General features: G+C 41.8%; 1 protein-coding gene across 2 annotated transcripts; it reads left to right on the top strand.

Annotated features, from left to right (window-relative positions):
* Positions 1-296: 296 nt before the first annotated feature.
* On the top strand, positions 297-10,411 carry LOC113034111 (progesterone receptor-like). Of its 2 annotated transcripts, none has more exons than XM_026188461.2 (9): positions 297-1,289; positions 2,238-2,374; positions 2,641-2,757; positions 2,905-3,048; positions 3,176-3,382; positions 3,973-4,117; positions 5,038-5,168; positions 5,318-5,469; positions 9,195-10,411. In XM_026188461.2, the coding sequence occupies exons 1-9, from the start codon at positions 412-414 to the stop codon at positions 9,357-9,359; spliced, it is 2,076 nt and encodes a 691-aa protein (XP_026044246.1). In that variant the 5' UTR covers positions 297-411; the 3' UTR covers positions 9,360-10,411. The 2 variants fall into 2 exon arrangements, with proteins under 2 accessions (XP_026044246.1, XP_026044237.1); XM_026188452.2 differs by having other exon boundaries at positions 298-1,289; positions 2,905-3,051.
* Positions 10,412-11,579: the final 1,168 nt, after the last annotated feature.

Raw genomic sequence — 11,579 nt, forward strand, 5'->3', positions numbered from 1 at the left:
AATAGTGAGAGGCACGCAGCTGGGTTTTAAAATTGCTAAAAGTTAACCTACACTGGGTTCATTAATCACTGTATAAAGAAGAGTCTGTGCGAAAACCAATTCTCACTATGCTGGTGTTTCTCTTTCTTTGTTTTTGTTTTTTGGTAATTCGTGAGGTGAATTTTAATCCTGCGTTGAAAAAAAAAAAGAAAGTTACTATAAAAGTGTCGAAAAGCCCCCGTCATTTGTAAATCATACCGGCGGGACGTCCCTTCCCCTTCGTAACTTACGTCGACGACTGATGTGCATTTCCCATCCGCCTAGACGCACGAGAGTAGTGTCACTGGGTAGGCGTTTTCTAGCCTGGAAAGTGTTGTTTTGTTTGCTCGCCGCGCACCCAGTGCACTCTAACTCCGAGAACCGGAGCCGAAAATGTCCTTTCACTCGGTTTTGGAAGGAACAAACTCTTTAACGATGAATGAAGGGGATCGGTTGGATACCACCATCTATGCGTGTCCGGCTTATGAGCTCAGTAAAGCGGTGTCGGTGTCTTTGGGTTTGGATTCGGTGTCTTCTCCGCCCAATAATATGAACCAGAGCTCCAGCAGCGCCTTCGCAGAATGCGACTCCACTGTGGCGGATACTTCTCGGGGAGTGCCAGAGTTGAGAAGGACTGGAAATATGAACTCCGACAGCAGCCTGCTTGTCCTGGGTGACAGCAGCCTTAGAGAGGACGACTTTGGAGAAGTGTGCCAGGGCATACAGCAGGTGAGCTGTATGGATCTGTTCGGATCGGGCGAAATGGACGGTGCGCAAACTGTGACGCGTGGCTCGGTGATATCCAGATACGTCTGCAGGGAGTCAAATGTGTTTATGAACCCCACGCTGGAGCTGCCCGCGACCCCTCAGGTGGCCGAGGTCGTACCCTTAAAACCACCTTCGTCTTACTATGACAGTTCAGACCTATATAGGGATTTCCCACCGCAAATGTGGTGCGCAAATGAGCGCGCATACATCGACCGATCCCAGCCTCAGCCACAGCCACAGCCACAGAGGGGAGAATCAGGGGAACATAATTTTTTGTGCAAATACTGTAATTGTGGGCAAGCTCCTCGCGGAAACAGGCAGGAATGCCGCTGTATCTGGTACGGTAGAGGTGAGAAGGGTGGCAAAGGTCGCATGCGAGCGACGGCACAAGGATATGGTCAAACGGAAAGTTACCCAAGTGCGATTCCTCAGGGGCAAAGCACTTTCTCCACTATCAAGAGCGAGCCTTCGGTGTGGATGAATTGCACAGATCGCAGTTTAAGGTAAAGATCAGATTCGAATGATTTGTTTTGTGTGCGTCAGGTCAAAAGCCCATTCATACTGAGTACAGTACATTCAGTATTACCGATCCCTCCCATCTCTCACACGTTTCTTTAATGAGAAACACACAGCATGAGCATCGTGCCAGTAACTGCGCTCAATGCAGTCGGGCTTTGGTCATTTTGTCTTCTAAAAGGAGTGCTGTAATGAGTTTAGGCGTAAGTTCGCAGATGTTTAACGGTGCACTGTCTTTCCGGATTTCATGCTTAGTTTCTTGACGTTTCTGTGAGAGCCACAAAGCATAAGCTAATTGGATAAGTGTCAGCACAAATAAATCAAAGGCAGCGAACACGATTATTATATATCGCTATCAGCCATGACTTCTATTGATACTCTGTGGAGTCCTGAAATGTTCAGCAGCACTGAACCCTTTGTCCTCCAACAGCATGGTGTGTGTTTTTTTTTGTTTGTTTGTTTTGGCTTTCTCTAAATCATGTTATAGCATGCAGCTACAGCAACTTAAAGTTTATCCTATTCTTAAGATTTTCCAGAAATGTCCTTATAAGCCCTGGGACTGCAGCAGTAGGAAATGTATCAGTGTCCCTATAAAGAAGAGATACAGCACCTGTTGCTGTTTCTGCTTCTAGAAAGAAAACCTTCTATTTTATTACAAGTTACGGATTCATTAAAAAAAAACTTCACTCTGGCATGTGCTAATCACAACTTTTACTTTGGAGCAAACTGACTCCCTTTGCTGACAAATTGTCAACCACACCCAAAACCGATAGCGTCTGTGTGAGTGCTTTTTAATGTCTGCTGCAATTCTTCATCAGTGTCTTCCCTCAGTTTTTACGGTAAAAGGGTTTAAAAACTGAGGGAAGACACTAAAACAACACCATTGCGTGCGCGTGTGTGTGTGTGTGTGTGTGCGTGCGTGCGCGCGCGCCCAGGCATGAGGATTTTTTTCCAGGTGTGTATCTGTCAGAAAGGAGAGTGTGTCAAGTGTGCGGAGATGACGCCTCGGGTTGTCACTATGGAGCAGTCACCTGCGGCAGCTGCAAAGTATTCTTCAAGAGGGCCGCTGCAGGTGGGTGCAACTCACACACACACACACACACACACACACACACACACACACACACACACACACACACACACACACAATTACTCACGCACTGATTTTAATTTCTTACACCCACTTGCTCTCTCCTGTAGACAGGGCACAGTGACCCTGACATTATGAGGTCGAGTTATTTGTTATCAGTAAACGCCCACATATCGTTGCTATGAGTGGAAGCCTAGGCATTGTTGAACTCGCACTCCTCATCCCCCAGCACTCTTGTGTGCCTCCAGGTAAGCAGAACCACTTGTGTGCCAGCCGAAACGACTGCACCATCGACAAACTGAGGCGGAAGAACTGCGCGTCGTGTCGCTTAAAGAGATGCTTCATGTCGGGAATGAGCCTTAAAGGTGAGCTACCAGAGACGAGGAAATAATGAGACATAAATAAAGGAAAGTATTTTGCAGTTTTAAAAAAATAGGTCAGCATGGTCAGATTCCTTACATTTATTAGATTAGAAGCCGTCCATCTGAATTCTAACAGAATCATCTCTCTAGGTCGCAGGCTGAAGGGAACCGGGCAGGCGAGTAATGGAGAAGAGGAGCAACAGCCAGCTAGCTGGGGACACGGAGAAAAAGAAGAGAGGGCAGCGAAGAAAGATGCAGTCTTGGAGTCCAGAAATGCAGCTGTCAGGGCTCAAGGTGGTAAGGATTAGTTGCACAGAGCTCAAATGTCACGTTTATTCAATGTTACTTTTGCCAGAAAAGACTCGATCTTGCCACACTTTCTGCTTCATGTTGTTTTTACATATCTACATATCTCGAGCAGCTTCCCAGGCCCTGGTTGCGGCCATCCCCCCACCCCTGCACTCCTGCCTGTCGCTGCTCAGCATCCTACAGGCTATTGAGCCAGCACTGGTCAATGCCGGGCATGATCCTGCCCAGCCAGACAGCCCCGTGTCCTTGCTCACCAGCCTGAACGAGCTGGGAGAACGGCAGCTGGTAACCGTGGTCCACTGGGCCAAGGCAATACCAGGTAAACTAATCTGAGCCAAGGTAATTAATTCCAAGTAGCTCTTCCAGAGAATCTGGTAGGGAGCACATTTCCATGGCTGCTTCCGTTTTGGTTTCTAGTCAAACATACCACTTGCATTCCTTGTTAAGCAAAACCCTGAAAGATCAGACTTGTAAACAACTTTGACTAAGACAGTGGATGGTAAATGGGCAGTTTGAGAAGAAATAAGCGTAATTCAATCAAAAATGACATTAGAATTCCCTGCGGTTTGGATGAGCAGTACCACTGTTAGGAAATGTATTTAATCTGCCAGCACTGAGCAAGGCCTCAGTATCTAGGTCAAAAGATGAGATACCTTTCCAGAAGTTTGCGCTGGTTTAGTGTCCATGCAAAACAAACAAAGTTGTTCAAATATTAGCCACTAGAGGGGGATGTTTCCCATTTAAACAAAAAAGATAAAATAGAGGAAGGCTGAGAATGGCCATCATTGTATCCATGTTTGCCTCAACAGTTATTTAATTAAGCCAAATCAGCTGATTTTTTTTAAAAATAATAAAACTGTGAATGCTTAACCCTGAGGAGAGCTTGATAACAGCGACTTTTGTTAACAGGGTTTCGGGACCTGTATGTGGATGACCAGATGTCACTGATTCAGCTGTCATGGATGGGGGTGATGGTGTTTGCCTTAGGCTGGAGATCCTACACGCTGACTAACAGCTCTATGCTGTACTTTGCTCCAGACCTGGTTTTCAATGAGTGAGTTTCAGCAAATATTCAATTTAACATCAAACAACGAATTCACAAAAAAGGAGACACAAAATCTTTATCAAACTAAGAAACGAGAAATTATCACTGTGGCATGGGGTTTGCTGCGATGCCATGAGACTTCACTTGTCATCGTGAAATGCGATGAAAGGCACGGTGCGACACTTTTCTGGTGTTTTTCAGCAGGAGGAAAACAAACAGCGAATGTCTCTCCGGGCACACCAGCAAACCCGTCACTTTGCATTTGATAAATGCGGCTGGCGGAGGGAATCGTCTCAAATGCTTTGCTCTTTTTCATCATCGCATAACCATTCATCAGTGTCCAAGAACTTCCACTCTGACAAGTTTTAATTTACACTCCAACCTCACCCCTCGGCCCCTTATCAAAATGTTTCTGACACCTCAACTCCAGCCTTTGTTTTTTTCTTTCTACTCCCAAAAGAAACCCAGACAACAGAGTTTGTGTCACAAAAATCACTGCACATGAGTCGTCGTCCCCCCCCCCCCCCCCCCCCAGGCTGTTATCAGTAAATTGTTGTGTCAAGAACAAAGAAGGTATGACGATGTTCGCCAACTCTCATGGCAGCTCTGAATTGGTCAGTGTTTTGCGTGACGTTAGCACTCATTCTGTCTGTGTTACACCCATGTCACTCTATTAGGCTGCTTCTGACCTGCATAGTAATGGATACGCATGCCCTTGTTGCTGACCCTCATTTTTCAGTGCCTCACTGTCGTTCTCTATTTTCCATTATCCATCTAACTCGTTTTTTCTCACCTCTGGTGCCTTTTTTCTCTCCCTTTTTCCCCTTCATGTCCCCAATAACTACTCCTTTCTACATTTCTCACTACGTGACCCTCCTCCTGCGTCACGCTTTTTTTTCCCCTTTTTTCTTTTTTATCCCTCCTCACAGCCAGCGGATGCAAGTGTCCAGCATGTATGAACACTGTGTGAGGATGAAGCTACTATCCCAAAGGCTGTGCATGCTCAAGGTTACCCAGGAGGAGTTCCTCTGCATGAAGGCCCTGGTCCTCCTCAGCATCAGTGAGTCACCCGGGACCATGAGTAATGACGCGAATGTCAACTCAACATGTGAAATACAACTGCAATAGAGTACAGCCATACTTTAGAGAATTGATGGGCTGGATAAAGTCTGTGAGAGTTACTGTTGTGTTCTGGCTTTGTGGTCACAGTGCCAGTGCAGGGCCTGAAGAGCCAGAGTTGTTTTGACAAACTGCGGACCTCCTACATCAAGGAGCTAGACCGTTTGGCCAGCCACCACGGAGAGACCACCCGCACGCAGAGACTGTTTCAGCTCACGCAGCTGCTGGACTACCTCCAGTCGGTAATACACACAACTGCATTCCAAAAAATGCACCATGCTGTGACACTGGACATGGATGCACATGTCATTTTTTTAGAGTGAGCGCAAATCACTTGTATTTTTATTTTTATTCCTATTTATTCTATTTATCCCCTTCGTATATTTTATTTATATTTTTCTCTGTATTTATATATGTGTGTGTATGTGTGTGTGTCTATATATATATATATATATATATAATATTCTGTAACTGTAACTTCTGTCGGTGCCGTGCTTTTTGGAAATCGAATTTTCCAGAGGAACCCACCCGAGGGATTAATAAAGTTCTATCTTATCTTATCTTATCTTATCTTATCTTAAAATAATGCTCCTTCCTCTCGCACAAAATGACAGACACAACACTATACAGGCTTGCAATACAACTGTAAACTTATTATGAACACACAAGCAAGATTTTTATTGTTTTAAAATTTCACGGCTGGATTCATTCAACCGAATCTGTCAGCCATTGCATTTAATATCTAAGCCCTTGTTTTCTCCACAGGTTTAAGCCTGTTATTTTTTTATTCTCTTTTAGCTACTGTGTATCTGTGTTTCGGATTATATGATAACCTGGATTTGAGATTTGCTTCCTTGAAACGCCTAATCCATAACAGCCTACCATGATAATTAACAATTATAAAAGAATAGTGGTGCCAGATGCTGCTGTATTAAAGCCAATAAGATGATTTCCATTTGTAAATTATTTATATGGACTGAAGAATAACCCAGACACAGTAAATGAACTGCTAACTACAGTCATGTGAAAAATAAAGTTTAAAGAGGCCTTTACTGCTTTGTGAGTAGCTCTGTGAAAGCGTTCATGTGTGTTAACACAATGCCACAGTCTTCCCAGGAGTGGACGTCCCAGCAAATTTTCAAACCTCCGAGAGAATGTTAAATGTTAAAGTTCATGGCAGCACAATTAGAGAAAGACTGAAAAGGTATAGCTTGTTTGGAAGGGGTGCCAGGAGAAAGTCTTCTCTCTGAAAAGAACATGGCAGGATAACTTAATTTGAAAAGGTGCAACTGAATATTTTGCTTCTGGAGATTTTGAGAAACAATGTTTTCAACGTCAAAAAAATTCAACTGGAGATGTTTGGTCATAATGCATAGTACTCATTTGGGCTTGTTTTGCAGCCGGAGGACCTGGACACATTGCAGTGATTGAGTTCAACATGAACTCTTCAGTATACCAAAGGTTTCTAGAGTCAAGCACCGCAACAAATCTCTAACAGAATGGCTCACAAAGAAAATAATCAAGGTGTTGCAAAGGCCCAGCCAAAGTATAGACCTTAACCTGACAGAGATGGTGTGGCAGGACATAAGCAAGCTGTGCTTAAACAATTGCCTGCAAACCTCAAAGAACTGAAGCAATGCTGCAAAGAACACAGGGCCAAAATTCCTCCAGAATTATGTGAGAGGCTGATAACCTTTATCAGCCTCTCTCATATGACCTTCATACAGAAAATTATTATTTTGAGTTATTGCTGCTTAATGTGGTTTTACAAGCTACCAAATTATGGGCTGTTTTCACATGACTGAATACAGAGGTGGAAAAAGTACAGACTTTCTTTACTTAAGTAGAAGCACAGATACATTTGTCAAAAAAACAGTAAAAGTTGAAGCACTGAAACAACTTTACTCAAGTAAATGTGAAAAAGCATTTTTGGACAAAGGCAACTGAACTTTGCACTATAATAATATAATAAAATAATGTTAGTACATGAGAATACCAATGCTATTGAATCTAGAGTCTAACTTTAAGAAATCCACTCAGTTTCAATCTGTTGTGCAGTGACAGGGAATTAAAAGTCGAAACTACCTAATATTTTCATGCAACACAAAATGAGTTTAGCTTAGTTTGTGTTGCAGGACATTTCACAACATGAAAACACATAATTTATCAAAACATATCATATGCAAATCCAATATCTGATTAAAATGAAGCTTTAAATTTGCAGTTTTTCAAGTATTACTGAGCAGTCCTTACCTTCAAACCTCTCTTCTTCCTGTCCTGTCTTTCTTATCTTAGCTGATAGAAACGTTGAATTTGAAATTACCACCTTTTAACCACCAGAAAACCAAAAAACATGTCACTTCCTTCCTTCTTTGTCCTCCTCTGCAGCGCTAGCTAGATGCTGTACCGCGTACCGTGAACCTGCACTTCTATCGGTCCACTTTAACCCCGAGTGTAAATGCTATAAATGATCATTTTAAAACAAAAGTAACGAGCCTGTTTTGAAAATGTAAGGAGTAGAACGTTCAGATATTTGTTTAAAAATCTAGTGAGTAAAAGTAAAAAGTTGCTAGAAAAAGTATTAAGTATAAAAAGTATTTGTACTTCCTTACTTCCAACCTCTGACTGAATTTGACTGCATCTGACTGCTTTTTCTACTCTCACTCAAAACACTTTTCACTACAAGCCACATGTACCTATTCACACACCAAACACTTTAATCTGTGGCCATAATTTTGACGTGATGTCATAAGAGTAGTGTTAAACCTCGAAACAAATGCATAAGCAATAAAAAAGCAGGTTCATAAGATTTGCCTTCATATGCGCGACCATGCAGAAGGTTGATTAACGAGTTTCATTGTTATTTCTGTCAAACATTTGTGCACATATATACCCAATACCAGCAAAATCAGCAACACCTGAAAAGATTTTTTAAAAGCGCTTTTTATTATATTTTAACAAAATATAGAAAGGTCAAGTTGTGCTGTGACCTTCAGTAAAAAAAGAAAATGGAAAGATTATGAACCAAAAAAAAGGCATAAAAGTCCAAGTCCAGGCATTTGAGGTAGATTTGAATGAGTAATAAAAGGTCTTTAATTTAGTTTAAATTCACCCTAAATAAGACACACGCTGATAGCCATCAGTGTATTTCTAGATTTATATTCTGTTTATTTTGTTAATAATATTTTTTCCTTTTTACCTCTAAGCCGTAAAAGACTGACGTGGTATTGTAGGTACGCAGGTGTATCTACTTAAAAACACATGTAGTTTTCCTGTTACGACTTCTCGATGTGCATTTCTTGCATTTTTATTTTCTTTTTATTTGGTGAACTTTCTTTTGTTGTTGTAATACACACTAATCACTCATCTCATCCTTACTGAGGTTTAGGAGGGGGAAGTGTGTTGATGTAGATGTGCAACCACTAGGGGGTGTAAATGCACTACTTTTAACCCTTTTTAGGATTTTTTTTTTCTTTTTGTACTTTTATCTCAATGATGAGAACAATTAGCTATCAAAGGAAAAACCCCTTACATCATTATATGAGTATGACCAGAAGAGTTAAAGCGCTATGTGGAGAGGAGCCACAACAGATTGAGCCTCCTGTCTTTCACTGTGGATTTACCTTTAAATGCTCGGCTTTGTGGCTTTTGAGCTGGAGGGCAGCCAGAGATTGTCTGGAAGGGCCCTTTAGGAAGAAGATCAGAGTTGATGAGGACTCCTTCAGCTTTGCCCTGTCTGTGGAGCTTAGTGTCACAATAAGTGTTATCTCCTAAAACCGCCTCTTAAGCTGTGCCATGAAAGTCTCGTTTGTTTTTGTTCATTCGTATTATTATTTGGGGATTTTTAGTCTTTATTATACAGGGACAATAGACAGCATCTACATGTTTTCCACATTACATATTTATTTATCTCTTTGTTTCTAATAACCCCAACACATGTATGTATCATGTTTGTCTCTTGACATAGGTTGTGAGGAAATTACACCAGTTCACCTACGATCTGTTCATCCAAGCTCAGTCCATGCAAATGCACGTCAGCTTCCCAGAGATGATCTCGGAGATTGTGAGCGTCCACGTGCCCAAAATCCTCTCTGGGATGGTCAAGCCCATCCTTTTCCACAACGCGGCCTAGTGAGTGAGAGTCTCCAAGACTGTCTTTTCATCAGCCACACCGACCGGAAAGAGTTCTCAATGATTTTTACACTTCTGTCCTGAGAGTAGGGTGCAGTCAAGGTGTAAGCAGATGTTAACAGAAGGGCAGACAGCACATTCTTCCAGTCTAATGTAGTTTGATTTCATCTTCTCACTTCTTCTTCTTATTGCCTGTTTGAATGTATCCCGCACATACACAAATGCTTTTTGGGGGCTGATTAAAATACTTGCATGCATTTCTGTCCACATACTAATGGTGAACCTCATGGCATGTGAACTTCTTCGGCTCTTCATGTGGATAATCACAAACTCTTCTGGGGCGTGCGGTGCAGGGGGCCAAGTTTGAAGGCAGCACATCCCGGTAGCTTGTCTGTGTGCATTAGCATGACATTTTGAACTAGCTATTTTTCACAATGAATGTTACTGTGTGCACCTGAGATGAAAAAAGGAAAAAAATTAATAAATCAGTGACTGACAGTTAATAAGCGGTTGTGACGTTCATGCTTGGAAGCAAAGCTATCTGGCCCGGAGGCATATAAAAACATTTTTTTGACAGCTGTCATCATCTATTAAAAAAATATCGGACTATTACTAGATTTCTGTTTTGTCAAAATGAAAGCACTTTCAAGGTGCGACTGGAGCGTCACCAAATTTCAAATGTATATTTATCCATTTTTGATGCCAAAAAGGTCACAGCAGTCACAGTGAAGGACGTAATTGGACAAAATGACTCCATTAGTCGAGAAACACCACGGGTGACTTTATTTTATTTTTTTTTATCAGGAAAAAAAAAGGTTTTTCAGTGCCAAATATTATTAAAGTAAAGTTTTTCCACAGTGGACGTTTCATACTGTTGTAACTTTTCTACAGTTTCCTAAAGTGTTCTTTGCAAATGTTTTGTTGTGTATTACCATGTAATCCTCGTAGCTTATGACAGTTTTTGCTAAAGGTCCAGCCAAGAACCCGCTCTATTGTTGCAACATTTACAGCTTGACATGTAATAAAACAAAATAAAGCCAAAGTCTGAGTGCATACCTGATGGGTTTTTCTTTTTTGCTAATCTCATTGTCTTGATGATTATACGGGTGAATATTCCAGTTTTTCCCCTCCGCCTCATTCAATTCAAGCCCGCGAGGAGTTTAACTGGCTGAGCAGGGCGAACGAAACATCAGGCAGACATTTCTACTACTGCATTACCCACAGTCGGGGTTATCACACATTCTCCATCCAGTCAAGTAATACATTACAGCAGAACACGGCACAGAGCTGGATATTTAATAGCAGGCCTGGAGGATTTCTTTCATCAGTTGAGCCTGTCTGCCAATCAGTAACTCCAGCCTTTCGCTACCATCTAGTGGCGGCTGCGATAACCTGCACCAGTGAAATGAAACTTGGAAGTTGTGTAGTAGCACAACATCTGTTGGATCCATTGACATTTGCTTTGTAATGTAATTGGACACGGGTTCACTCAATGTTTGAGTGAGGTTACCATTAAATAGACCGAGGCACGAGAGTGGACTTGAGTGCATTAAAGAGTAACAGCAAGTAAAGGCTACATGAAAAGCATGATTCAGGATTGAAAAACTTAATATAAATGTTGAGTGTAGGACCCTCACATTTAACCAGGCTGTGATGTTGAAATAACTGATTTAAAAAATGTTTTTCTTTCCTTTTCCAGAGAAAGACTCAGGTATGAGACACTATAAACAGTATATATAAAGCATTTACATAACGTCTGTAAGTCTAGATAAACAATGAGATTACTTTAAGAGCTGGCTCATTTTAGTTACGTGGTACATTTGAAAGCCTCATCCATAAAAACATGGGTAACCTCTGCCGCCATTTTTAGTCCCATTTCCTGAACCACCTCTTTCAGCAAGTATTTGTCCCTCTCATAAATGAATCGGAGCTGAACGAAGTCGGGATTGAAAGACACGCTGAAATATCACTTATTTCTAAATACGTCCCTTGCTCGGCGTGCCCCTGTGGCTTCCCTTGAAGGGAATTGCATCTGGTAGGTTTGCAATGATCAAAAATGTATGCGCTGAAGTCGACATTTGAACTTAGTTTGGATTCCATTTGATTTTTTTTGTGTTTCTCCGAGTCTGTTCCGCATCAATATTACATGTCTGCTCTGAGAGAGGAGGGGATTTTTTTTTCTTTCGGGTAAGGACGACCACAGAAAGCGCAGTGACTCTGA

This window comes from Astatotilapia calliptera, chromosome 2 (assembly GCF_964374335.1).
Source record: "Astatotilapia calliptera chromosome 2, fAstCal68.1, whole genome shotgun sequence".
In the NCBI taxonomy this organism is placed as follows: domain Eukaryota; kingdom Metazoa; phylum Chordata; class Actinopteri; order Cichliformes; family Cichlidae; genus Astatotilapia; species Astatotilapia calliptera.

Coding starts and splice junctions, on each gene's coding strand:
- LOC113034111 (XM_026188452.2), top strand. CDS start 412: ATGTCCTTTCACTCGGTTTTGGAAGGAACAAACTCTTTAACGATGAAT. Junction 3,383..3,972: donor CTGGGCCAAGGCAATACCAG/GTAAACTAATCT, acceptor TTTTGTTAACAG/GGTTTCGGGACCTGTATGTG. Junction 4,118..5,037: donor CCAGACCTGGTTTTCAATGA/GTGAGTTTCAGC, acceptor CCCTCCTCACAG/CCAGCGGATGCAAGTGTCCA.